Raw genomic sequence first — 26,502 nt, forward strand, 5'->3', positions numbered from 1 at the left:
GGGCAGGATCAGACCTGTGTTGGGGGGTTTAGGTCAGATATCAGGGAAAGGTTCCGCTATTCCAGAGGCTGCTGGGCACTGCCCAGGCTCCCCAGGGAATGGGCATGGCCCCGAGGCTGCCAGAGCTCCAGGAGCGTTTGGACAGCGCTGCCAGGGATGCCCAGGGTGGGATTGTTGGGGTGTCTGTGCAGGGCCTGGAGCTGCCCTGGATGATCCCTGGGGGTCCCTTCCAGCTCAGGGAATTCTGTGATTCTGTTCCATGATTCTGTGCTCTGGAGAGTGATGGGGACAGACACTGTGCGTCTGCTGTGCCTTGTGCTGCAGGGAAAAACACGAGACTCCTTGGAAACGCAGGCGCTGGGCTGATTTTATCTTTGCTGTGAACCCTCTCGGTGCTCCAGCACAAACCCATCCGGGCTGCTCTGCCTGCAGATGCAATCCCCTCTGCCAGGGAATTTGCTGGAGCCTGGACCAAATAAGGAGCTTGTGGCTAATCTTGGGGAGCAGGAATCAGTCAGTGTCAGGCAGGGCTGGGAGCTCCCTGCGAGCTCCGTGCTGAGCTCCCGGCAGCTCCGGGGGCTCACAGGGCTCCGCACGCTCATCCGGCAGCTGCCGGAGCAAAAACAGCTTTGCAGCAATATTTAGAGAGAGGAAGGAAGGAAGGAGAGCCCCAGAGCTTTAAAAAACACCCTTTTCTTTACCTTTGTGTCTTAAAATACATTCTAAAACCTCGAGCAGTCCTTTGGGCTGGGGCTCAGATGTCTCAGAAAACTTTTCCACGTGGGAGCCGAGTTTTCATCCTGTGAGTCTTTGGCTCCCCAGGGTGTTGGGAGATCCAAGATCTGCTTTCCAGCTGGGAGGACTCAGCAGCTTAATCCTGGAATCCCAGAGTGGTTTGGGTTGAAGGGACCTTAAAGCCCATCTCATTCCAACCCCCTGCCATGGGCAGGAACACCTTCCACTATCCCAGGGTGCTCCAAGCCTCCTCTCCATGCACTCTCCTTTTCCCACATTTCTGCTCCAGCCGAGTTGCCCAGGGGCAAGAAAACCTCTTTTTATAAAAATCTTGTTTTTCCATGCACCCTGTGGTGTTCTGGACCCCATCCTTCCAGCTCTCCATAGGGAAAACCTCTCTCCCAGAACACCTGTGATGCCCTGAGCAGAAAGATCTGTGCTGGGTCACAGCTGGAGGGTGTGGGATGGACCCTGCATGGGATATCACCTGCAGCAGGGGTGGCTGTCCTTGAGGATGCACCTCAGCAAGCCCTGGATCCATTGGGAAGTGGGTCCATCCCTGGATCCATCGGGAAGTGGGTCCCCACAGAGGGCCAGGACGAGGAGGTGCTGAGTCATGAGGTGAAGCTGAGTCAAGGAATTGAGAGCAAAATTAATGAGGATTGTTCCCAAAAATGGAGAGCTGGCTGCTGTGCTGGGGGGGACCTGCCCGCCTCTCAGCTCCTTCAGGATGCTCCCGGGAAAGGAAACAGCCACAGGAACGGCAGGGAGATGGAGCCAGCAGGAGAAATCCCCTGAGATGGCCTGAGGGGATGCAGAGCCACCCCAGAGGAGGGGCACGGCCACCCAGAGAGTCCCCCTTTGTCCCTGGCACAGCACAGAGCTCGTCCCTGCTGCTGGAAAGCTGGGCACCAGCTGGGGGGTCCCAAATGGCTCCTGAGGGTTCTGCTCAAACCCGTGGCTGTGCCTCCCTTCCCAGGCAAGGGGGCAGCTAATGGGGTTTCTCTTCCTTCTGTCTGGTTTTATCGAGCCTCAGAGATGCTGCTGTCCCATTTGGCTGGTATGACCCAGCAGATTCCAGTTATTAAGGATGGAGGGATTTTCTTTCTATCATTCCATGAAAGGAGGGGGCAGCCGGGAGGGGTCGGGCTCTGCTCCCAGGGAACAGGGACAGGAAAGAGGAAACGGCCTCAGGCTGGGCCAGGCGAGGTTTAGGTTGGATATTAGGGAAAATTTCTTCATGGAAAGGGCTGTCCATCCCTGGCACAGCTGCCCAGCGCAGTGCTGGAGGGATTTAAAAGCCGTGTGGATGTGGCACTTGGGGACACGGGGCAGTGGTGGCCTTGGCAGTGCTGGGGGAATGGGTGGACTCGATGATCTTCGAGGGCTTTTCCAACCTAAACAATTCCATGATTCTGTGAGGGGGAACCTCACAGACATCTCCGTTTCTTAAGATGTGAGACCAAAACACTTTTTGGTGCCGATCCGGGGAGCTCAGGGGTGCACAGCCACCTCCCTGTGGGAGCCCTTTCCTGCAGGAACCGCAGGGATGTTTAAGGCACGGGTTTGTGGCTCTTCCTGCCAAACAGCCTGACCTGGAGCAGGGCTGGTTCCCGATATCCAGGAGGAGAAATGCTCCAAGGGCATTATTACAGTGACCCACTGACCCAGCTGGCACCGGGACACTGCTGACCGAGCCCGTGCCAGCGCCAGCTGAATCCCTGCCCTTATCCCAGCCCCACACCAGCCCAGCTTCCCTCCAAACATCCCAAAGCGCCAACCGGTGCATCCTGTGAGCCTTCGCTATGTGCTGCAGCCCCCAGGCACGCTCCCGTCACCGGGAATCGCTTCCTTTCCTGGCTGCCCCGGGAGAGGTGCGCGTTTCCTGCTGCTCCCCTTATCTCTGCCGGCTGCAGGGGCTCAGCGATCCCAGCGCTGCCAGGCTGGGGGGAGAGGCTGCCGGGATTTCCTGCCTCAGCAATCTCTGAGCCAGGGATTCCTCTGCTTTTCCTGCTTCTCGCTGGGAGCCCACGGGAAGGTGAGCCTTCAGCAGGACAGGGAGGTGCCGGCCCCTCCGGCAGCCACATCTGGCAGGAGCGTGACCAGTGGTTTGTCCTGGTTTTCCCAGTTTAGCGCAGGGGTTGGGAGTGTCTCAGTGGTGGGGGCTGCAGGGTCGGGCCAGATCCGTCCTCAGCCCCATCCCAGAGCTTCCCCCATTTCCACAGTGTCAGCACATCTGTTTCTGCCCAAAATGCCTCCCAGGAAATGGCTCTGGATTGTTTTTATGCCCAAGCTAAGGGAAGGGATGGACCCTGCAGCCAGAGGCTCTGCCGAGGCACATGGAAGTGATTACAGGGAGCAGTCCTTGCACCACCTCCCTTCCCAGCACAGGGTGTGGGCGAGCACAGCCTGTCCCTGTCCCCATCCATATCCTGTCCCCAGTCCCCATCCTTGTCCCCATCCCCATCTTCATTCTCATCCCTGTCCCTATACCCAATCCCATCCACCTCCCAAGACCTATTCCACATCCCCATCCTTGTCCCTTCCCCCATCTTCCTCTTCTTTTTCTATTGCCCATCCTCATCCCCATCCTTGTCTCCACCTTTATCCCTGTCCCTATATCCATCCCCATTCCTACACCCATCCCAGTGTCTGTCCCTATCTCTGTCCCCATCCCTATCTCTACCCATTCCCATCTCCCCACCCCAATCATCATCCCTGACCCCATCCACATCATGGTCCCCATCCTTATCCTCATCCCATTTCTTGTCACCATCCTCTTCCTCATCCCTATCCCCATCCCTGTTCCCATCCCCGCTAAGGCTCCCAAAGCTACAGGGATGCCAGCAGGACTCTGCTACCAAGGCCAGGGCAGGACTCCAGCTCTTCCCAGCTGCCACTTTTTTTTTTTGGAGTGGGGAAAAGGCACTTTATAGCACCCTAAAGATTTCAGGAAGCCTGGCAGCTCCTCCTTCCCGGTCCAGAGGATCCTCAGGGCCCGTGGTTTGGATTCCCCCACTTCCTGCACCCTCTGCCCATTGCCACCTCCGAGGTGCCACCAAATGCCACCATTCCCCGTGGGAGGGACATCCCAGCTGGGATCTCTCACTAGGCAGAGGCGCTGCTGGCCCCTTGCAGCTCCCAATTTCCCTGGAGAGCCATGGAGGTGTTTGAGGTTCAAAGAAAAGCCACTTTTTGGCACGGGGAGCTCCTCGAAGGCTGCGGATCGTGTCCAGCTGGCCTGGACCCTGCTTGATGTCCTAATGGTTTTCCATGGCCAGGCAAAGCGGCTCCTTCCAGGGGCTGAGGCCAGCCAGCTGCCTGCAGCCCAGGGGCAGTGGCTTCTCCAGATGTGGCCCCGGCAGTGACACTCCCGGGAACAGCCAGAATTCCAAACCAGCTCAATCTCAGCACGGGTGGGAGCTGCTTTCCGGGATGAGCAGGATGCAGAGGATTGCACTCTGCCTAGGATGGAGGGGACAGGGGCCGCAGTGACAAATCCCTGTGTCTGCAATGGATGGGGCCGGGGGTGTCCAGCTGCTTCCTACGTCAGGATTCCTGTCAGGAATGCCATGAATGTGTCCCTGATTTATTTCTCGCCACAGCCTACAGGAGTTCGACACTTCCCTCCTTGTTATCTGGCATTCCTCGGGCAGGGATCTGTCTTGGGACAGATGCAGCACTCCAGGCCAGGGAAGAGGGAAACGCTCCGGGAAGCTGGAGCAGAGCTTTTGGCTGCTCCCAGCCCGGATTTCCAGGAGCGCTCGTGGAGTGCAGCTGTCGGGATTTGAGCTCGTCCTCCTCTCCACCGCTGTGGGTGCTCCCACCCCAACACCCCAACCCAAAGGCAGGGTCCTCGATCTCTGCAGAGCTCTCTGGGGGGAGATGATGGATGATGGGACAGAGAAAGGATGAACAGCGCTGACCCCGCGCCCGGCCCTGCGTGCGTGGGGGGCCGCTGGCTGACCGCCTGCCAGCCGAGGCGCACGACGGATTTTGGCCGATGGCTGCCCCCGTCCTCCCCCCGCGGGTCCCCTGTGGATGAGGAGTCACGTTTCTTCCCAGCTCAAGGGAGCGGGAGCCGAGGGAGCGAGCGGGGAGCGGCCAGAGCCTCCCGCCCACGCCGCGACCCCGGCCCCGACCCCGGCTGGACGCGGGCCCGGCCCCGGGGGCGTTGCGGCGAGGCGGGGGGGATGCAGGGCTCGGGGGGGGGGGTTCAGGGCTCCGGGGGGGTGCAGGGCTCCGGGGGGCCGCGGGGCACGAAGATCCCACTCTCCTTCCCTCGGGACACCGCCGCCGTGGTACCCCGCTGCCCCCGGGATGCCGGTACCGGCCCGGGGGATGCGCGGGGATGCGGGACGGGGGGGCCGCGAGCCGGGACGGATTTTGGGGTGAGACCCGATTGGCCGAGTGCTGCTTGGCCACGCCCCTGCCGGGCTACTCCCCGTCCCGCCCCGCGGCTGGCTCCGCCGGGCCGGGGTCGCCCCGTCCGGTCCGTCCCGCTCCGCTCGTCTCCGCTGCTCCGCTCGGCTTCTCCCGGTCGGGTCCGCTCGGCGCCGTCGGGTTTCCCGTGGCCGGTGTCGGGATGCGGGCGGTGGCGGCGGTGCTGGCGGCGGTGCTGGCGGTGGGGGCAGCCCTGCCCCGCCCGGGGCTGCTCCCGCACGGCCCGGCCCGCGGCGATGCCCGGCTCCGGCCCGGGGACGACGAGAGCTCTCCCGGGGTGCTGCTCCGCCGCGCCCTGCGCCTCTACGGCCGCGCCGCCCGCCGCCTCTACGTGAGTCCCGTCTGGCCCCGGCCCCGCTCCCCTCTCCTCCCCTCCGGCCCCTCTTCCTCCGTGCCCCGCTTCCTCCTCTCCATCATCTCCCTCCGTCCCTCCATCTTCACTCCGTCCTTCCCTCCATCCCTCTGTCCCACCATCCCTCCTTCCTTCTGGCTTTTCACTCCTCCATCTTTCCATCCTTTCTCCCACTCACCCCCTTCCTCCCCAGCCTTTACATCCCCTCCTCCCCGCCCCTGCCCCTCCATGTGCACCTTCGCTGTCCCACCGCACGTGTGTTTTCTCCATCCGTCCATCCATCCATGCATTTTCCCCCTTCCCGCCGTCTCCTGCCCGGTGTCTCCGGCTGTGGAGGAACAAGAGGGCTTTCTCCTCCGCAGCTGTTCCCCCGCCAGCAGCGGCTGCAGCTGGGATGGCCCCTGAGCTGCAGCTCCCTGGGGGATGGAGAAGCCCGAGGTCTTTGTTTTCTGCCCGGCCGGATGGGGCCACGCGGCCTCAGGGCTCTCAGCCCCCTTGCCCCACTGCACCGAGGAGGGGGGGACAGGGCAAGGGGACCAGCGGTGGTGGCACCTCTGCAGCTCCTGAGCACCCTGCGCCGCTCTCCCTGCAGGTGGGGACCAACGGGGTCATCTCCACCCAGGATTTCCCCAGGGAGACCCAGTACGTGGATGACGATTTCCCCACAGACTTCCCCGTCATCGCCCCCTTCCTGGCCGACCTCGACACCTCCGGGGACAGAGGGAACATCTACTACCGGCAGGATGACTCTCGGGACGTGCTGGAGCAGGCTGTGGGATACATCCAGGCCGGGTTCCCACGCTCTGCTGGCTCCTTCGTGCCCACCAATGCCTTCATTGCCACCTGGGAGGACGTGGGTGCCTACCAGGAGCTCTCCCAGGACACCGAGCCCTCCCTGAAGGTGAGGCCAAGGGGCTGAGCTTGGATGCCCATCCTGCATGGCATGAGAGGAGGAGTTTTTCTCATGTGGCACCCAAAATGCTGAGTCTTGTCTTTCTGAGCAGCTGGATGGTGGCTCCACCCATCCTTGGGTGAGCACTAAGCAGAACATGGAGCTTTTCCCCTCTGCTCAGAGCTGTGCCAGAGGTGGGGCTGTTGGCCAGAAGAGGTTTAGAGGTTGCCTTCATGGCTGGAGTTGCTTGCACAAGGACATGGAGTGATAGGGGAAGGAAGAGAGGCTTCCCATGGATGGGATCAGATGTTAGGAAGAAACTCTTGCCTGCGAGGGTGGGGAGGCCCTGGCACAGGGTGCCCACAGAAGCTGTGGCTGCCCCTGGATCCCTGGAAGTGTCCAAAGTCAGGTTGGATGGGGCTTGGAGCAGCCTGGGCTAGTGGAAGGTGTCCCTGCCCATGGCAGGGGTGGTGGAATGAGATGAGCTTTAAGATCCCCTCAACCCAAACCATTCTGGGATTCCGATTCTTTTCCAACAAAGCTTTCCAGTGCTGGTGGCTCTGGCTTTGCAGGGCAGAGGGTGGCTGGGGGCAGCTGGGGGAGGCCCTGGTTTAGGTCACCCGTTGTGCTCCTGACCTTCACTGGTGGCTCGGGGCTGGTCCTTCCTTCTGCCCCTGTGCTGATTACGCTGTTGACGAGGAACCGGCTTTGGAATTTCCACCGTGGGCTGATTTTGTGCCTGGAAAACAAGCTCAGAGGTGGTCTGCCAGGTCAGGGGGGTGACCTGTGCTCTCCACCCACGGGGCTGATAAGGCCCTTGCGTGGGTGGACCTGCAGCGCTGCCTGTCCCCGAAAACGCCGGTCATGAGCTGTCACGTTGGGCCGATGACGTGCTGAGGAGGTGACAGTGACGCTCCGCCAGCTGCGAGGACTCCGGCGAGCTGAATGTGATGAGCTGCACGAGGAGAACTCTGGTGATGGATACCCAGAACTGTGTGATGGGTGATGGGCTCTCACTCTAAGCCCAGCAGCAGCCACCGCGTCCCCAAGGGCCACCAGGAGCCATCCCCAGCCATCCCCCCGTTGCAGGGCCCTTCGGTAGCGCCTTGCCGAGAGGGGAGCCAAGCGAGGCAAGAAGCTGAGGTTTGGAAGGAGGCAAGGCACATTTTTTCCTCTCATTTAAAACTTGGGAAAACAGCTGAAGAGATGCCATCAGGGGCCTCGCAGCGACCTCGCGGCCGTCGAAAACGCAGCCTCCTCTTCTTTTCTCTTCCCAGTTTTTTTCCCCCTCTCTGAGAAGTTTGGATCAGGCTTTAAAACGAAACCGGTCTTGTTTGGAAACGAGGAGCTCCAGGGAGAGCTTCATTCAAGACTCGCTGAAATGCAGCTTGTGCCTGTGCTTTGCTGAGCTCCCCCTTCGCCAAAACTGCTAAAAACCTCCCCAAACACCACTTTTTTTTCCCTGACCAAATGCAGCATTTATGGAAACGCTGCCCTCCTGCTGCTCAGAACCAGGATTGACTCCAAAGTCTTTCCCAGTCTTGCTGCTGGAAAGTCATGGCTAATCCCTTTTGAGCCTCAAAAGTAGAAAACTGGGTTAAATGGGGAGATGAGGATCCCCAAATCCCCTCTTTGGGGGTCCTGCCTGGGTGGGAGGTCTGGCAATGCTGTGTCCCCTCCAACTCCTTGGGACATGCTCCTGGTCCCTGCAGTGACATTTTCCCAGGCTGCGGAGCGGGACAAGCCTGACCCAACTTCTGTAGGAGCAAAACTTGCCCTTTTGGGCTGGAATTTGCCCTTTGCAGCTCTTTGCCGGGAGCTTTTCCCCCCCTTCCTTTCATCCCACCATGCCAGCACATCGATGTCACCAGCATGTCCCCCCTTCGCCACCCACCCCAAGGCAGAATGAGTCCTGCAGCTGCTGCCGTGGTGATTCGGCTGCTGCGTGGGGGAGGAATCCAGCCCCGGGGGCAGGAGGGGTTATCCTGCCCAGCTCCAGCTTTTTGGCCGCCTTTTCGGGGTCTCTGAATGCCCGAGTGTGTGACAGGCACAACAAGGCTCTTTATATCCCGCGGGGCTGCCAGGAAATCCAGCGATGCTCTGGGGGCCCTGCGCCCCAAAATCGGGGCTGGTGCTGTGGGCGTGGAGTGGGGGGAGGTCCCACCCTCCCTCCCGCTGCTCCGGGGGTGAAATGGGGAGTTTAATCATTTTTCCTGCGTGCTCGGTGGGAAGGGCTGCTCCCTGCTTGGGGTTATTTGCTGGGGTTGGTTTCTCCGCATGTGGAGGGTGTGGATTGTCGGGCGGCTCGGGAGGGCTGTGCTGGCTCCGTGGCCTCCCCGGCCGTGGGTTGTGGCCGCGGTGCCGCTGCCTGGCACGGCCCCAAGGCTCGCAGGGCTGGCAGGGCAGGAGGCCAGCCTGCCTATAGCGGGATGTATGGGAAGCTGGGAGCACAGGAATGTTTTTTCCGGAGGAAACCGAGCTAAAAATGTTCTCAGGGACAAGCGGGGGGTGTGGGTTTTCCTCTGGTGCTGATGGGATGGAGCAGGGGGGTGTCAGTGCGAGCGGGACAGGAGTGAGGGGCTCCCAGGACTCAGTGCCAACCCTGTGCAGGGGTTACAGGGCCAGGGATGCTCCTGGGACACCCTTGCACTGAGGGGGTGGCCTGGCTGTGCCGTGGGCTCCTGGGAGGATGCTGAGCATCCTCCCAGGTTGTGGCACTTGGGGTTTGGCTGGGCAGGAGCAGCCCCAGCTCCTGCTGTTCCCCAGGAGGTCTCTGCAGGCTGATCCTGGAATGGTTTGGGTTGGAAGGGACCTTAAAGAACATCCAGTCCCTGCCATGGGCAGGGACACCTTCCACTAGCCCAGGCTGCTCCAAGCCCCATCCAACCTGGCCTTGGACACTTCCAGGGATCCAGGGGCAGCCACAGCTGCTCTGGGCACCCTGTGCCAGGGCCTGCCCACCCTCACAGCCAGGAATTCCTTCCCAATCTCCCATCCATCCCTGCCCTCTGGCACTGGGAAGCCATTCCCTGTGTCCTGTCCCTCCATTCTTTGTCCCCAGTCCCTCTCCAGCTCTCCTGGAGCCCCTTTAGGCCCTGCAAGGGGCTCTGAGCTCTCCCTGGAGCCTTCTCTTCTCCAGGTGAGCACCCCCAGCTCTCCCAGCCTGGATCCATGGAGGTGCTCTCTGTTGGAGGGCCCTTTTGGGGTGCTTGCATGCCCTGTGGTGTGTGTGGGGCTGCCTCTCACATCCCTGCTCCCTCCCCTGCCGTGTTCCTGCCCCTCCATGCCATCCATCTGTCCCGCTCTCCCTCTGGCAGCTCAACACCTTCCAGGCAGTCATAGCCTACAACGATGAGGACACCTACACCATCTTCCTCTACCCCAACGGTGGCCTCCAGTTCCTGGGGACGCGACCCAAGGAGTCCTACAACGTCCAGCTGGAGCTGCCAGCCAGGGTGGGCTTCAGCTGGGGGGACAGCGATGACCCGAAGAGGGACGGGCTCTTCCACAGCCTGGCCAGCAGCGAGCAGGCTCTGAGGAGCCTGGAGAGGTGTGTGGCACCTGGGGGCTGTGGGGATGGCCAGGGGGAGCAGGGTCACCTTCTCCCAGCCCTGGAGGTTTTTAGAGCCTGGAAAAATTTGGGGAGTGAGCTGGGGGTGCTGGGCTGCCTCAGCTGCACGGGAGCTGTATTGGGGTCCTGGAGGGGTGGTGTCACCTTTGGGGTGGCTTTTCCAGCGCGCCTGCGATGATGTCCGTGTGTGCTGTGTCCACAGGGAGAGCAACACGGGAATTCCCGGCGTGTGGGTTTTCCACGTGGGCGGCGTGGAGCACGTGGAGCCGGGGGGCAGCGAGGGAGCCGCTCCTGCCGTGCCTCAGAGCCCCCCTGGGCACCCCAATCCCGGCACCACCGGCTACAGCCGCCCCCTCTCCGGCCACACGTCCATGGCTCAGCGTCCCAGCCACGGCTCCCGCTCCCCGGTGCTCCTGGGCTTTGTCCCCAGCAGGAGGGACGCCCAGCAGAGCTACTCTGCCAACCCCTCCTCCTACAGCTCTGGCCACCACGGCGTCGGCGTGGAGGAGGACGTGCATTTCAACCCTGATGGTGAGCGGCCACAGCCCTTGCGATGGCCCAGCGGGGACAATGACCCCACGGGGTGATGACCCAATGGGGACAGTGACCGAGCAGGGATGGCTCGTGGCGGGTGGCTCCCTAAAAATGGCCCCTGGCTGTGAGTTCACCCCTTCCCAAGCAGCTGGTGCTGGAGGAGGGTGGGTTGGAGCTGCTCCTGCAAAGCTGTTGCCTTCCAGCGCCTCCTCTCAGCCCAGTCCCGCTGCCAAGGGGCTGCTGCAGCCACACAGCCCTGCCCGCCGGGCTTGCCGTGGGAAAAGGCGGGAGGCTTGGAGCACGGGAGGGGGTGGGATGCTCAGGGGACAGGTCCCAGCACGAGGCCAGGACTGGCCTTGCCGCCCTCCCCGCCACCCAGCCAGCTGTGGAGTCGCTGTGGCACGTGCCCGGGGGAGCAGAGCCCCGTCCTCAGCCAACTGTCTCCCAAAAATACCCTCAGGAATTTGATCTCCTGCCCTCTGTCAGATCTGCCTGAAATCGGGGAACAGGTTCCAAACCTTCCACCACCACTCTGCATCCCGGGTGACTCCCTTGGGAACCGCCACTGCCAGCTGGCTCGTGGTGTTTTTGGGGCCAAGAAGGCAAGGCACCCACCCACCATGAGGGGTGGCTTTGTCACCGCATCCCCAACCTTTTCCCTTTGTCCCCAGTGTTCACCTACAGCGCAGCCAGCAAGGAGACGTGTGCCCAGCACCACGGGCGCTGCTCCCCTCACGCCTTCTGCACCGACTACGCCGCCGGCTTCTGCTGCCACTGCCGGGCCACCTTCTACGGGAACGGGCGGCAGTGCCTGCCCGAAGGTACGCGGGGCGGGCGGCGGGGACGGGCAGCCCGTGCCTGGGTGGCCGCTGCCAGGGGTGCCCGTCTCCCCACCCAGGGGCCGTGCATCGCCTCAACGGGAAGGTGAGCGGGAGCCTGAGGGTGGGACGGGCGTCCGTCCGCTTCCAGGACGTAGACCTGCACGCCTACATCGTGGGCAGCGACGGCAGAGCCTACACGGCCATCAGCGGGGTGCCCCAGCCTGCTGCCCGTGCCCTGCTGCCCCTGCTGCCTGTCGGGGGGCTCTTCACGTGGCTCTTTGCCCTGGAGGAGCCCGGCTCTGAGAATGGCTTCAGCATCACCGGTGAGCAGAGATTCGGGATGTGCCATCGCGCCAAGGGGTGTGGCTTCTGCGGGGTGGCTCCTTGGGGTGGGTGGTGAGGGGGTCAGGGCAGCTCCGTGGCTTCTCCAATCCCTCTCTCAGCTGGCTGTCACCTCTTGCTGTGAGCCCCCATGGATGGGCTGGGGGAAGGACGCTTTGGGGTTGTCCCTACAAATGGTGCCCATTCCCTTTTCCTGCCCAGGCGCTGAATTCACCCAGAACCTGGAGGTGACGTTTTACCCCGGCGGGGAGACGGTCCAGGTCACTCAGACAGCCGAGGGCCTGGGGCCGGACAATTATTTAAGCCTCAGGACACACATCCAGGGCGAGCTGCCATTCCTGCCGGAGAACGTCACCGTCCGCATCACTCCCTACAAGGAACTCTACTCCTACTCCAGCTCGGGTAAGACCTGTGCTCACCTGGCTTCAGTTCCTCGCACACCACCCCTAAATTCCCAAAGACAACCGAGCCACATCGACACTGACACAATCTTTCCCACATCCCACGGGGTTCTCCGTGCCGTCCGGCAGCCGTGACCTCCTCAGGCCAGCGGGAATACACAGTGGCCGCGGGCACTGCCAACCAGACCTTGTCCTACCGCCTGCGCCAGAACATCACCTTCTCGGGGTGCCCGCACTCGCGGCTGCCGGCGCGGCAGCAGCTCTCCGTGGCGCGCGCCTTCGCCCTCTTCGACAGCCACGAGCACGTCCTGCGCTACGCCCTGGCCGCCCGCATCGGCCCGGCACGAGGTGAGCGCCAGCACCCACCCCCGGGTGCCAATCCCGGTGCCAATCCAGGGTGCCAGCCCCCAGTGGGGATGCTGCCATCTCCCAAAGCTGCCGTGTGCTCGCTTTGCCCAAAATCAGCCAGAAAAGAGGGGTTTTCCAAGCAGTTCGAGCTGCAGCGCTCCTGGCAGCGTGGGGGTGGCACGGCCGTGGTTCCCTGCATGGGACAAAGGCGCCGTGGCACATTTGATGCCAGCATCGGGTATAAGTGGGGATGGTCACTCCCTGTGTCTCCCAGATCTCTTATTCCCCCCTACATCCCTCTGTGCCCGCAGATGATGCCGAGAATCCTGGGGTGAGCCCGTGCCACGATGGCACCCACACGTGCGAGGCGCCGGCGCGCTGCCGGCCCGGCGTGGGCACCGAGTACACGTGCGAGTGCACGGCCGGGTACCGCGGGGATGGACGGGGCTGCCGAGGTCAGTGGGGCCGGGGGTGGGTGCTGGGGGGGAACTGGTGGGTCTGTGTCCATCAGGCACCAAGGTGGTCAGTGCTATCTGGGATGCTGGGATGTCACAGCACCCACAGAGCTTCACCAAGTGTGTAGATGAATCATGGGGGGAAACTGAGGCAGGGTGCTGGAGGTCCCTGGGGAAGTGCAAGAAAAGAAGAGCAAGCAGAAAAGAGGAGGAAAAAAAGGAGAGATGGGAAAAAAGCAAAACCAGTGGAAAAAGAATCCCTGTATTTCATAAATCCAGCCAGCTTCGTTGTTGCTTTGCTATCACACCAAACTTCACATTGCAAATTTATCTTCCAAATTTGGAGTCCCTTTCCACAAGAAGCTGCCCAGTGCCAGTGAGTTGCACTGCACAGTGATGCTGGTGAGGAGTTCAAGGATCCTGCCTTTCCAAAGGAACAGGATTAAGTGACCAGTCTGATCTCTCTAGTTTTAAATCATAAATAGCCCCAAATATTGGTGTGCCTCGAACGAGTGCTTCTTTATCAAAACTATACCCCAAAAGCAGTCTTGTTTTTTTTCCCCTTCTATTTTGAGCTGATCAGAAGGTTAATTCTGTAGCTGATGAAGTTCAGTGACAGACACGGGATGGGCAGCACAGGGCAGGATATTCCCTGTCAGCCCAGGAGCAGCCTGAAGATGGGGGTGTCCCACCACCATCGGGGTGCCCGGTGTCTCCTTCTTTCCCTAGATGTGGACGAGTGCTCCGAGGGCCTGAGCCAGTGCGGCCCCTTCTCCGTGTGCCTGAACGTGCCGGGCAGTTACCGCTGCGAGTGCCGCGGCGGGTACCGGCCGGCGGGGGACGGGCAGGCGTGTGTGCGTAAGTGCTGGCCCCAGTCGGGGTGTCCCCATCTCCTGTGCCTCACAGACGTGCCCTGATCACCCCTCCCCTGTCCCCACAGCGCTGGCACCGGCGAGTGACCCCTGCGAGGCCGGGCGGCACCCCTGCGCTCCGGGGGACCGGGCGCGGTGCCTGTCCCGCGGCGACGGCCGCGCCACCTGCGAGTGCCTCCCCGGCTACACTGGCGACGGCATCCACTGCTCCGGTAAGGTGGGCATGGGAGGGACCCCACGCCACAGCTGCCAGGGTGTCCCTGTCCCCGCTGGTGCCATCTTCCCTCTGCACAGACGTGGATGAGTGTGCCGAGAGCCCGTGTCACCCGGCCGCTACCTGCTACAACACCCCGGGCTCCTTCTCCTGCCGCTGCCAGCCCGGCTACGTGGGCGACGGCTTCCAGTGCACGTATGGTGAGGTGCACGCTCCCCCCGTGCCCTCTCTGCCTGGCACAGCTTCCCCGGCCTCACTCTCCTCTTCTTTTTTGGCAGAAGGGAACCCGCAGCGCCTCACGCCCTGCCAGCACGAGCGGATGTACCCACGGGAGGTGCCACCCCTGGGCGACGGCCACGTGCCCCAGTGCGACGAGCAGGGCCGGTACCGGCCCCTGCAGTGCCACGGCAGCTCCGGGCACTGCTGGTGCGTGGACGCGGCGGGGCAGGAGATCGCTGGCACCCGGACGGCACCGGGCACCACCCCGCCACGCTGCGGGAGCCCAGGTCAGTGAGTGACATCCTCCAGGGGTGAGGGGAGTGGGGTCAGGTCCCTGGGCACCTGGCTGGCATCCCAATGGCATCCCACTCCAGTCCAGCCACCAGCAGCACGGGGACAGTGGGGCCACAGTGAATGGAGGGGATCCGTAAACTAAAGAGCCATAAATTAAAACATCCTAGGTTTCACCTCAACGTAGGAAGAACTTTATGTTGAGGGTGGCAGAGCCCTGGAAAAGCTGCCCAGGGAGGGTGTGGAGTCTCCCTCTCTGGAGTCATTCCAAACCCACCTGGACACATCCCTGTGTCACCTGCTCCAGGTGACCCTGCCTTGGCAGGGAGATTGGACTGGAGGATCTCCAGAGGTCCCTTCCAACCCTAAGGATTCTGTGACTCTGTGCCCCTCTGCCCAACCACCTTTCTGCGGCTTCACTGAGGGCAGGGTGCTCTCAAGTGGGTGCATCGAGGGGTTCCTGGGTGTTTTCGGTGCCCTGGCCCATGGGGTTACAGTGGCTGTGGCCATTGGACCACCTCCTGTGTCAGCCTGTGGAGGGGACAGCTATGGGGTGTGGAGTGGGCTGGAGTGGGGCAGCCCTGCGCCCTCCTTCCCCCAAACCAAGGGGTGCTGAAAGACTGGGGTGAAGCAGGGCCAAACCCAGGTGCCAAGTGGCTCCAGGGGAGCCGCGTGGCACCCCCTGAGCCCGGGATGGGGGCATTTGCCGCCGGCAGAGTCCATCCAGCAGCTGACGCCCTGCGAACACGCGAGGATGTACCCGCGGGAGGTGCCACCGGGGCCTTCACCCGTGGGCGACGGCCACGTGCCCCAGTGCGACGAGCAGGGCCAGTACCGGCCCCTGCAGTGCCACGGCAGCTCCGGGCACTGCTGGTGCGTGGACGTGGCAGGGCAGGAGATCGCCGGCACCCGGACGGCACCGGGCACCACCCCGCCACGCTGCGGGAGCCCAGGTCAGTGCCCGGGGAGCATCCTCGGTGTGGGGGCACAGCCAGCAGGGAGAGGGGGACACGGGGCTCTGAGTGCCCTGAGTGGGGAGGCTGACAGGGGGTGACTGTCACCTTCCCCGTGCCAGAGCCCACGGAGCGGCCCCCCAGCATGTGCGAGCGCTGGCGGCAGAGTTTGCTGGAGCACTACGGGGGCAGCCCCCGCGGGGACCAGTACGTGCCACAGTGCGATGCCAGCGGCGACTTCACCCCGCTGCAGTGCCACGGGGACAGCGGCTACTGCTGGTGCGTGGAGCAGAGCGGCCGGGAGATCCCGGGGACGCGCTCCGAGCCCGGCACCACCCCGCCCTGTAAGAGCCCAGCACCCCAAAGTCACCCTGCCGCACCTACAGCTCAGGCGCCGCGCCCCGCTCCGGGTGTGGAGCCGAGGGGACAGCGCTCCCTGAGCCATCTCTGTGCCCTCCGACGTGCCAGGTCTGCCCAGCGTCGCCCCGCCCAGTGTCCGGCCCGAGCCCCGGCCTGACGTGTCCCCACCGGCCACGGGGACGTTTCTGCTCTACGCCCAGGGCCAGCAGATCGGGTACCTGCCGCTGAACGGCACCCGGCTGCAGAAGGAGGCGGCCAAGACCCTGCTCTCCCTGCATGTACGGTATCCTTGGGATGGGGATGGGGTGCAGGAATGCCGGGGGGAGTTTGGGACAGGCTGGTGCTGCCACTCGGTGTTTTCACCTCTCTCTGAACCACTTGTCTGAGCTGTCGGAGTTTGAGGGGTCACCTCTTGAGGGTTGATGTTGGTATTTGGGGACATTGGCTGTGCTGGCTGCCTTGGTGGCACTTCGGACAAGTGACAGGACAACGGGGAATGGCTTCCCAATGACAGAGGGCAGGGTTAGATGGGATATTGGGATGAAATTATTAACTGGGGGGGGTGCTGAGGCCCTGGCTCAGGTTGCCCAGAGGAGCTGTGGCTGCCCCTGGATCCCTGGAAGTGCCCAAGGCCTGGCTGGAGCAGCCTGAGCAAGTGGAAGGTGTCCCTGCCCATGGCAGGGGGTGGAATGAGATGTTCTTTAAGGCCCCTTCCAGCCCAAACCATTCTGGGATCCTATGGATTCTATTTTCACCTCCCTCCAGCCATCCCCAGCAGAGAGGCAAGTCCTGGACAGATCCCAGAGCTGGGACTGCTCACAAAGGGAAGGAGTTCAGGAGCTCCCAGAGCTCTCCAGGGTTGGTCACAGCCCGGACTTCCAGCTGCAGAGCTCTGCTGCACACTTCCCTTTTTTCCTTCCTTGGACTCCCCTTGGAGCGTGTCCATGTGCATCTCCAGCCAGGCCAGACCAAGGCAAAGGAACGCTGAAATCTGGGCCACGACCCTCCCTGCACCCTGGGGAAATGAAAGACCTTGCCAAGTATTCCCTCTCCCCATCCTGAAGGTCATTTCCCTGGGCTGGCTTCACTCTTGGAGCAGCCTCTCCTTGAGGCAAAGGGTTCAAATCCATCTGGATGTGGGTGTGAGCCTGCACCAGCTGCCCTAAAATCCTCTGCTGCGGGATTCAGCCGGGAGGGTGCAGTGGGAACCCGTCAGGGGCGGGTTTTAGCTGGGGAAATGGGATTTGAGTGCCACTCCCCACTTGCAGCGTGTCCCAGGCAGCTCTCAGTGCCGGCTGCTGGGATGAGGAAGCTCCTGGATGCTCCTGGCAGGATCTCACCCCGTGTCCCTCTCCCGACCCTGGCAGGGCTCCATCGTGGTGGGGATCGACTACGACTGCCGGGAGAAGATGATCTACTGGACCGACGTGGCCGGCCGGACCATCAGCCGGGCAGGCCTGGAACCAGGCTCCGAGCCAGAGACCATCATCAGCTCAGGTGTGGCCACCGTGTCCCCAGTGTCACCTGCCCAAAGCCACATCTGCTGTTCCCACCGCAGCTCCGGGCTCCTCCCATCCCTCGGCTTCGGGCTGGGGATTCCTGAGGGATCCTGGAGCAGCATTTCCCTGAGCGCGGCCATCCCCCACCAGGGCTCATCAGCCCCGAGGGCCTGGCCGTGGACCACCTGCGCCGGGCCGTGTTCTGGACGGACAGCGGGCTGGACAGGATCGAGCGCGCCCGGCTGGACGGCTCCGAGCGCCGCGTGCTCTTCGACACCGAGCTCGTCAACCCCCGCGCCATCGCCGTGGACCCCGTCCGAGGGTGAGCAGCAGAAATCCCACAGGGATTCGGACACGGGGCTTTGCAAGGTGCAAAACTCGGCCCTGCCGAGGCCCCGTCCTGACCCGGCACACCCTGTAGGAGGGATTGGCTCTGTTCCCCAGCCCCTCTTTTATTTAATAATGCAGGATTTGGCTAAAGCTGCTGTTTCAGTATCAGGATGTAGATTATTTGGAAAAGCTTTGGAAACACAGGCTGTGCCTCCAGGGTGTTGTTGGGATACAAAATGTGCTACTCCTAAGGCTCGCCCTCATCGAGGAGCTGCAGTTTGGGTCATAAACATGTTTGGTATCGTTCTGCTTTGCTTGGAGAGGTTTTTTCCTAATCAAATAAAGCTGGTTCAGGCACTGGTAAGGGGAAAACCAGGCCTTGCTCCTGGCAAGAACCAGGATAACCTCCCACCACTCCTTACTGTTGTGTGCCCTGTTTGTGCATTATTTCCCAAGCAACCTTTACTGGACGGACTGGAATCGTGAAGCTCCCAAAATCGAAACTTCCACTGTCAACGGAGCCAACAGGAGGGTCCTGGTGCACACAGACATTGGTTTGCCCAATGGCCTGACTTTTGACCCCTTCTCCAAGCTGCTGTGTTGGGCAGACGCAGGTAATGTCCCCAAGGATGGACCAGAAAATGTCACACTGAGCTTTGAGGGAAAAACCTGGATGTCTTCAGCCCAGTGCTACCTGTGGGCTCCACTGTGGTGCCAGGCTAGGTTTAGATTGGATTTTAGGAAATATTTCTTCATGGAAAATGTTGTTGCTCAGGGCAGTGGTGGAGTCCTCGTTCCTGGAGGGATTTCAAAGCCGTGTGGATGTGGCACCTGGGGACATGGAGCACTGGTGGCCTTGGCAGTGCTGGGGAATGGCTGGACTTGGCCTTAGAGGATTTTTCCAACCTAAATGTTATGATTCTACATCTTTAGGCTGAAAAGCTGTTTCAAAATGTAATAAATCAGGAGAAGGTTCTTCCCCCAGAGGCTGCTGGGCCCTGCCCAGGCTCCCCAGGGAATGGGCACGGCCCCGAGGCTGCCAGAGCTCCGGGAGCGTTTGGACAGCGCTGCCAGGGATGCCCAGGGTGGGATTGTTGGGGGGTCTGGGCAGGGCCTGGAGCTGGGCTGGATGATCCCTATGGGGCTATGGAATACACAGAACATATCTGGGATGGCGTTTTCAGTGGGATGGGGAATATGTTGGTTCTTTGAACAGGCACCAAGCACCTGGAATGCACATTCCCGGACGGCACAGGCCGGCGCGTCATCCAGAGCAACCTCAACTACCCCTTCAGCATCATCAGCTACGCCAACCACTTCTACCACACGGACTGGAGACGGTGAGCAGGGAAAAACCCAACCCCTGCACGGCTGGGAATGCTGAGCTTCCCTCCCTGACAGGAATCCCAGCCTGCTCCCAAATCCTGGAGCTTCCCCAGAGCTCTCGTGGGTCTCTGCAGAGCTGAAAGTGGCTTCAGCAACATCTGCTTGTAAATCTCAGCATGGAGCAGTTGTTTAGACACAAGCCCAGCTCCCTGGGAGGGATAAAACAGTGGTTTGGGGGTTTTTTTTAAGCTAAAACTTGGCTCAAGTGTCTGGATCTCGATTAGGTCCAAGGAAAGATCCTGTCCTCAGCCGTTCCCTTTGCCTCGGCAGCAGGAACTCGCCTCTATTCCCACTCCAGCTGGAAGCTCTCACAACTCCCATCCAGTCTTAGATTACAACAAACACTTAAAGGCTTGCCACGCTTGGAGGAGACTCTCAGGGAGATAATCTCTCCTTGGAAGGCTCTTTTCTGTGGCTGCCTCACCAGAGAGAAATGCACTGAATGAGCTGGAGGAGGATTTTACGGGGCAAATTTCTTTCCACTTGTCCTGCAGGTGTTCAGACCAAGCTTTTCAGCTGCCTGTTCTTAAAACACACATAAAGAAGGGAAAAAACCCCCAAGTTTCATAGGTGAATAAAACACTTCTTCCCCTTTTTCCACCAGGGATGGGGTGATAGCTGTCAATAAAGAAACTGGCTCCTTCACTGATGAGTATCTTCCAGAGCAGCGGTCCCACCTCTATGGGATAACAGCAGTTTATCCCTACTGCCCTGGAGGTAAAACCCACCCCAAACCCCATCCCCTCGTGAATTCTGATGGCTGCTGGCTGCCTGATGCACTAAAAACCTCCATTTCTCCCTGCAGCCAGGAAATAGCAACTCCAATTTCAAGGAAACAACAATCTTTGCACCCAGGAGAGTTTCAGACCCACAGAACTGTCCCTGCATACAAGGGGGGGAAAGTCCCTCACCGAGGCCCATGAAGTGCCCTGCTTTCCTGCAAAAGATTTTCAAGTATTTTTTCGAGTTATACCTCAAGACTTTACTACTGTATTTTTTTTACCAAGTGGAAAACAATGAGATATCACCAAAAAAGGGTCCTGGGAAGCTCAAGCCATGACTCAAACTCTTGCTTTTGCAAGATTTAAAATGTAGGTTGTTTTTTTTTTCACTCCAATGTTTTATTTTTTTGGAAGAAGGATGGGTTCATTTTTCATCGTTCTGACAATCTGACCAAGAGGTCCTTTTATCCAAAATAAATTAAGTGCCTGTGGGAAGCTGTGAATGCAGTAAATTGCTGGGTCTAAATAACCACCAGCCCTGAAGCCAGAGACTCTGTGTGTGCTCCAAAATCCTGCAGAACGGGGATGGGATGTGGCAAAGGCGTTGAAGATTTTCCAGAGGATGATTCTGTGTTTTCACCACTGCCTCCATGCATGTCTTTTAGTATTTATATTAGAAGAATATGCTAGAATTGATCTGTTCATGCTTGTTGGGTCTTCCAAGTGCCTTCCTAGACCTGCCCAGTGTAGACCAAGACATGTTCAGAAATACCAGTTACATTGTAATGCTTCACTTTTTCTAGGTTACTTCCATAATTGAATAAAAAAGGTTGGTTTAAGTTTCCCTTTGGATTCAGTTTTTCAGTATTTCAGTGGCAAGGGAATATTTCAGCATGGGGAAGCAGCAAGCAAGCCAGGAGCAAGTTGTTCCTAGGGCAGCACCTCAGGAAAAGAAGGTTTTATGTAACATTCCCCTCACCACAAAGCCAAACACAATGAAAAAGAGACACAGGAAAAAAAAAAAAGTCCTATTTGCCAAACTCAGAGCTCACCAGAACAATTTGTTTTCCTCAATTTCATTTATTTCGAGAAAAAAGACTGGTAATTCATCAGAAGTCAGAACTCAATTTCCTGTTTTCTTTCCAAACAGGCAAATTAATCCCGTTTCGAACTGCATGCCAGGGTGGGAGCTGTACGTGGTTCCTAATTGCACTAAGCACACACGGGGCTAAAGGCTTTCCTCCCTTCATCTCCCCACTTTTCCCAGTCTGTGGTCAGTCTTGGGATCAGCAATGATGGCCTGGACAGCCACGATGGCTTCGTTGATTTTGGTTTGCAGCTCGCGGAGCTCCTCGATGTGCAGCAGGCGGAGAATCTGAGCAGCTTCGTTGATAACAGCATCTGGGGAGGGGCAGAGAGAGGAGTTTGCATTTTATCCATTGTTTTATCCATCGTTTTCAGCTCACAGGAGGGATTTAAGGCAGTTTTAATGCTCTGCACTTGGTTCCCACTGCTGGTTTCCAGGCTGGAAATAGGGGACAACTTTCCCTCCCGATGGGGTGGCCTCCAAAGCTTCCCCAGCTTTGGGTCAGGGAATGAGGGAATCACAGGTTAGTTTGGGCTGGAAGGACCTTAAGGATCATCTCATTCCAACCTCCCACTCCAAGGCTGGCGTGAAACATTCCGAGAGTGATTTAGGTGACGTGGAGCCAAAGTGAAGCCAGACCTGTGGAGCCCCAGGTCACGTGGCTGTTCCCTATCAATAATCCATCAGGTCATGCCAACTTGAGCTGCCTCGATGGGATTTTAGGGAAAAGAGGCAGCTGAAATCCATGGAAGCAGCACAGCTGTCCTCTGCTGGTAGCAGCAGGATTTACAAACAGCGGGATGCATTCCTTGGGCTGCCATTAAAAGCTGTTATTTTAAACAGATTCCAAACAGCTTGGATTTGGGCTTTGCTGTTCCAAACCCAAAATGCTCAGGAGTGCTCGTAAATAACCAGCTGGGAGGGAGGAATTCTTTCCACTCCGGGGTTTTTTACTGTCCACATCAGCTCTGGCTTTGACAGTAATAACTTTGTCAAAGACAAACATTCCCATTTAAAAGTCACATTAGGAGCAGCGCTCACCTCCCGTGTCAAATCCAAGAATGTGCTTTTCCAGAGCAACAGGCAGACCCTGGAAAAGGAAAAAAAAAAAAGAAAGAAGATGTTAAAAATGTCATTTTAGAGGTTTGGTAAATACAATCAAACTGCAGCAGGTAACTGGGGGAGAAAATACAGGGTTTGGTTATATAAAAACGTGTGACAAGTTTGAAAAGCCACCGTGGTTGATTAAACATCTCCCTTTGTGTCCTGAAACACCAAACCTGGGGTGGTACTCAAGAAAAATCTTCCTGCTTCAGAATCCCCCATTGGATACACAGTGCCTGCATTCAATCCTTAAAAGGCCAACAGCAGCACTGGGAGCCATCCCCCAATCCAGCAGCTTCCCAGGAAAACAAACCCGGGCTTTCTTAGAAACTTCTGCCTTTCAACAGCTGCCAGGCTTCGAGCAGGGGCTGACTGCAAAGAGCTGCAAGGATTCTCTGCAATCAAGTTTTGCTGAGCTCACAACGTCCCCAGAAGCATCTGCTCAAGCGTAAAGCTTAGGAATAAAGCGAAATATTTCTGTTTTCTAAACATTTTCTCTATTAAAACACTCCAAGGCAAAGTTTATTAGTGGTCATTGCTCTGTTTCCTTTGCCCTGTCCAGCTGCAGAGGAGTGGTCACACTAAATCATTACTTAGGGAGCTCCAACATGCACTTAAAATCAGATTTAAGCATTCCAAATCTTAGGATTTGCTTTTACTGCCCTCAGTGAGGTTTTTTTTTTTCCAACATTTGCCAAATACTTTGCATTTTGCACGACAAAAACATTGGGGTTCAACACCATTAAATTCTGCGGCAATGGGGCTGTAAAGCTTTTAGACAGTGAGAACTTCCTTTAAAGGCTTTTATACACAAGGAAAAGTAAAAAGAATCTGAGTTGATCAAAACCCACACTAAACACAAACTTCTGGCTGCAACTCATTTGCAAAAAGTGGGGTTTTTCCACGGTTTTTATAGGAAAATCCACGTTCAACTGCAATCCTAAAAATCCGTCTCCGCTGTTGAAATTGGTGATCAGAATGCCACTAAAGCCACTTCAGAAAGATTCCAGAAAAATCAGGCTTCCTACACGGATTTTTTAAGAAATGAGGTTTGGACTTTAGGCTCCAAAGAGCTCCCAGCCAGCCTGGGGTGTTCTCGAGTCACACGAGCAGGAAAAATTGGGCCCTTTTTTTGTCTTTTTTTTTTTTTCCCTCCAAGTTCTTCGTGGATGAATTCCCCAAGGTTCCTCCAGTGTCACCTGGCAGCAGCAAATTCCTTACCCTCCCTCCTTCCCACACTCCCTGAGTTTGATCCTTTTTGGGAAGCTGCCTTTGGAATCCCCCCAGCCCATCCTACAAATACAACGAGCTCCCGATTCTTTGTGCAGCAGCTTCAAACAGGGAATAAACTCAAAAAATGGCACCTTTAGATCTGGAACTTCACAGACAACTTCATTTCCAGCCTCACTCCCTAAAAATTTGATTTATGAATGCTACACCGAATTTTGGCCATTTACAAATCACTCAAAACCTGAAGCACAGATCGGATTTTCCTTTCTTTTTACTCCCACCCCAGCCATCCTCTCTGCTTTGGAGATATTTCCTTCTTTCCCCTGGCACATGATGATGTTGATGGTCCCTCCTGGCACAGATTTTCCCACCTCTAACCACCCCCCCTTTTCTCCACACCCCCTGGAATGTGGCATTCCTAAGGAAAACACACTCCTGGGTGATATCCCAGACAGAGACATCTCAGCCCTGCTGATGCTTTGAAGATCTATCAGATATGAACAATTCCCTGGCAGGAAAAAAATTCCCTGCTCCTCCAAGAAAATCCCATTTTGATCCCTGTTGTGCAGCTATGAAAACACCAACTAAAAGCTGCTTTTTATTAACGTGGCAGAACCTAAAATGAAGACAACAGGCTCAACTGCTTTCCTGTTTTCCTGCTCTTTGACCAGTTTTATGGATTTTCAAGTCCAAAGCTTTGATTCACCCTTGCAATGCTTCTGGCAATTGCAGCAGCTCGGAGCACCTGTGATTCCCACTTGGAAAATACCATCAGCAGGGTGATGATAATCAATCAATCAATCAATCAATCATGGATTGTTGTGAGCTGCTAAAAAAAATGAAGGAATTTGGGCTCTTTGAGCAGATCCAGCTGCTTTAGCAGGGACACTCGGACTCATACACCTGCAGGGCAGGTGAGGCTGCCTTCCCCAGCCTTTCCCAGCTCTGGAGAGAAGAGCTGGAGAACTGGAATGCTGAAGAAATCACAAACTGCAAACCCACAGTCAGCCCCTGGAGCATCTTCCCAACAGACAGCTCGTGGTCACCGAAGAATTCTGCAAAATCTGAGTTTAAGGGCAGAAATTTCCTTCACCACTCCTTTTTTTTGGAGAAGAGAGCGGGGAGAAGTTGGATTTCCAGCATCCCATTCTTTGAACACATACGAGGTGTCCATAGGAAGCAAAACATTCCATACAAGGAATGTCTGAACCTTTTAATGCAGCCTGTGCTGTTAATTCCAAGGAAAAGCCAGGTTGTGCATTTCTCCTCACACTACAGGCCTGCTGCACTCAACAGTCAGGATAATCCTCTGGAAAATAACTCAGGGAAGAGCTATTCCATGATTTCCCACACAGGTATCTTTGTGTTCAAGTGGAACAAACAGAGCTTTGTGTACTGCTCTCCATAATCCCCTGGATCTGCTGGAATCAGGATGGTTGGCATAAAGGAAGCTTCCTCCGCTCTCCTAAATGAAATGTTGGAACAGAGCTGGTTTTGACTGAAGGGACAGACCTATATCTTCGTTAATTAACATGGAATAATTAACTCTGGCCACAGGCAGTGTGGGTACAAACCTCCTTGGACTGGCTGGCCTTGGCTATGGCATCCTGCGTCAGGCGCTCCTGAACCAGAATCCGAATTGCCTGGGAAAAACATGGGAAGAGGACAGGAATTAATTCATCTCTTGATGCACTTCTCAGTCACTCCAAGGGAAAAGGAGACAAAATTATAACCTCAAGCCCAGTTTGGTGAAGGATTTTTTTTTAAAAAAAACTCTTCCAGCCCTCAAACCTTTCCATTTAGGAATAATCTTGGCATGTTGGATCTTACCCAGGTGTGCGAGGCAGCTTAACCAGGAGTGACAAGGACATGGATTTCACCCCATTAATTCCTGCCACTGCTGGGACAGAAGCTGCAAAATCCAAGGAATAGCCTGGAAAGCTTGGGATTTTTAGCTTGGAGAAAAGGAGGCTCAGGAGGGTGACAGGAGGGAGGAGCCAGGTGGGGGTTGGGATCTCCTCGCAGGGAACAAGAGCCAGGACAAGAGGAAACGGCCTCAAGCTGTGCCAAGGGAGGTTTAGATTGGATAGGAGGGAACATTTCTTCATGGGAAGGGTGGACAAGCATTGGGAAGGGTTTCACAGTGGTGGAGTCCTCATCCCTGGAGGGATCTCAAAGCCATGTGGATGTGGAATTTGGGGACACGTGGCAGTGGTGGCCTTGGCAGTGCTGGGAGAATGGCTGGGCTCGATGATTTCAAGGTCTTTTCCAACCTAAACAAATCCATGATTCCAAAATGAGCTGATCACAACCCCAAAGCAGCAGCACCAATCTTATTTTCCTGACTTCTGACACCTTTAACTCTGCAGCAATGCAGCTTCTCCGGGAAGGAAATCCTGCCTTGGGAAGGAAATCCTGCTGCCAGCAGCTTTTAGGAGGTGCTGAACCACGTCCCACATGCAGAGAAAGCTGGAGCAAGGCTTCCCAGGCAGGCTTGGAAAAGGCTGAGAGCTGGAAGGAATTCATTTTAGCCTTGGGAACAAGAGCAGCCTTGACTTTGATAATCCTGGTGCTCATCTGTTTGCCCTGGCTCTGGCACACGGGGTGAAATCCTTATCAGAGCTATCAGTTACTGATACCTACAGCTCAAAATGCCTCCAAAAATAACTGCAGCAACACCATGCAGGCAGATTTCCACAGGGAAGAAGAACTGGCTCTGTCAAACACATTCCCCAGACTTTCCTTGATGAGTAGCCAAATGTGCCAGAAGCAGCTCCCCCAGGATTTCTCCCAGTTTTGGTCCTGAGTAAAGTTGAGCTGATACCAGAAAGTTGCCACCGAAATAGTTCTAGAAATCTCTCCCTGGAGGAAGTGGCCTGGACAAAGGAATGATTGGATGAGGAGTTTCATTCCAGCAGTGAAACCAGACCTTGTGTAAGAGAATTCCAAGTGCCTTTGGCATTAGGAAATGGATATCCAACTGTGTCCCACAGATGCTTTGTGATCAACTTGCCAGATTTAAAGGAGGAAAATGGCATCTAAATCCCTGCTCACCCTGGCCAGATGTTTGTGGTGTGCCTGCACCCTCTGGCTCCCCAAAAACATCCACTCCCAAGTGTCCAAGCCTGGACAGGGATCAGAAATTCCCTGCAAACCTACTTAGAGTGGTGGAGGATTAAAAGAGTTTGACTGACACTTTCTAATATCATCATCTCAAGCCCCAAAGCAGCTTTGCATTGTTCTTGGAACGTGGATTTTCACTGCAGGAATCTACTCTTGCTGGAATGAAAAGCAAGAAAATTCAGGCTGGTTTTGCCCAAATCTGTCTGGAAAAAAAAAAA

General features: G+C 57.3%; 2 protein-coding genes and 1 long non-coding RNA gene across 4 annotated transcripts; 1 reads left to right on the forward strand and 2 right to left on the reverse strand.

Annotated features, from left to right (window-relative positions):
• Window positions 1–673: 673 nt before the first annotated feature.
• On the reverse strand, window positions 674–6,007 carry LOC121673793. The gene is made up of 3 exons (XR_006019304.1): window positions 5,767–6,007; window positions 1,223–1,362; window positions 674–877 (listed from the first exon to the last, which is right to left on the reverse strand). It is a non-coding gene; the product is annotated as an uncharacterized LOC121673793 (long non-coding RNA).
• NID2 (nidogen 2) lies at window positions 5,223–20,584 on the forward strand. Of its 2 annotated transcripts, XM_042047522.1 has the most exons (22): window positions 5,224–5,509; window positions 6,123–6,431; window positions 9,740–9,972; window positions 10,196–10,524; window positions 11,199–11,348; window positions 11,426–11,671; window positions 11,892–12,092; window positions 12,221–12,439; window positions 12,751–12,894; window positions 13,624–13,752; window positions 13,835–13,978; window positions 14,061–14,180; window positions 14,259–14,486; window positions 15,207–15,443; window positions 15,566–15,787; window positions 15,912–16,081; window positions 17,171–17,300; window positions 17,453–17,624; window positions 18,089–18,246; window positions 18,849–18,972; window positions 19,623–19,735; window positions 19,824–20,584. In XM_042047522.1, the coding sequence occupies exons 1-22, from the start codon at window positions 5,321–5,323 to the stop codon at window positions 19,832–19,834; spliced, it is 3,978 nt and encodes a 1,325-aa protein (XP_041903456.1). In that variant the 5' UTR covers window positions 5,224–5,320; the 3' UTR covers window positions 19,835–20,584. The 2 variants fall into 2 exon arrangements, with proteins under 2 accessions (XP_041903457.1, XP_041903456.1); XM_042047523.1 differs by lacking the exon at window positions 15,207–15,443 and having other exon boundaries at window positions 5,223–5,509.
• A 216-nt stretch (window positions 20,585–20,800) lies between these two features.
• RTRAF (RNA transcription, translation and transport factor) lies at window positions 20,801–24,861 on the reverse strand (the record flags this gene model as incomplete). The annotated part of the gene is made up of 3 exons (XM_042047825.1): window positions 20,801–21,141; window positions 21,869–21,917; window positions 24,736–24,861. Coding segments are annotated over 3 exons (330 nt in total), but the record flags the coding sequence as incomplete, so codon positions are not given.
• Window positions 24,862–26,502: the final 1,641 nt, after the last annotated feature.

The sequence above is a fragment of the Corvus kubaryi genome, unplaced genomic scaffold (genome assembly GCF_017639235.1).
Source record: "Corvus kubaryi isolate FWS band 111438036 unplaced genomic scaffold, C.kubaryi_AGA036_p1.0 66, whole genome shotgun sequence".
Classification (NCBI taxonomy): Eukaryota; Metazoa; Chordata; class Aves; order Passeriformes; family Corvidae; genus Corvus; species Corvus kubaryi.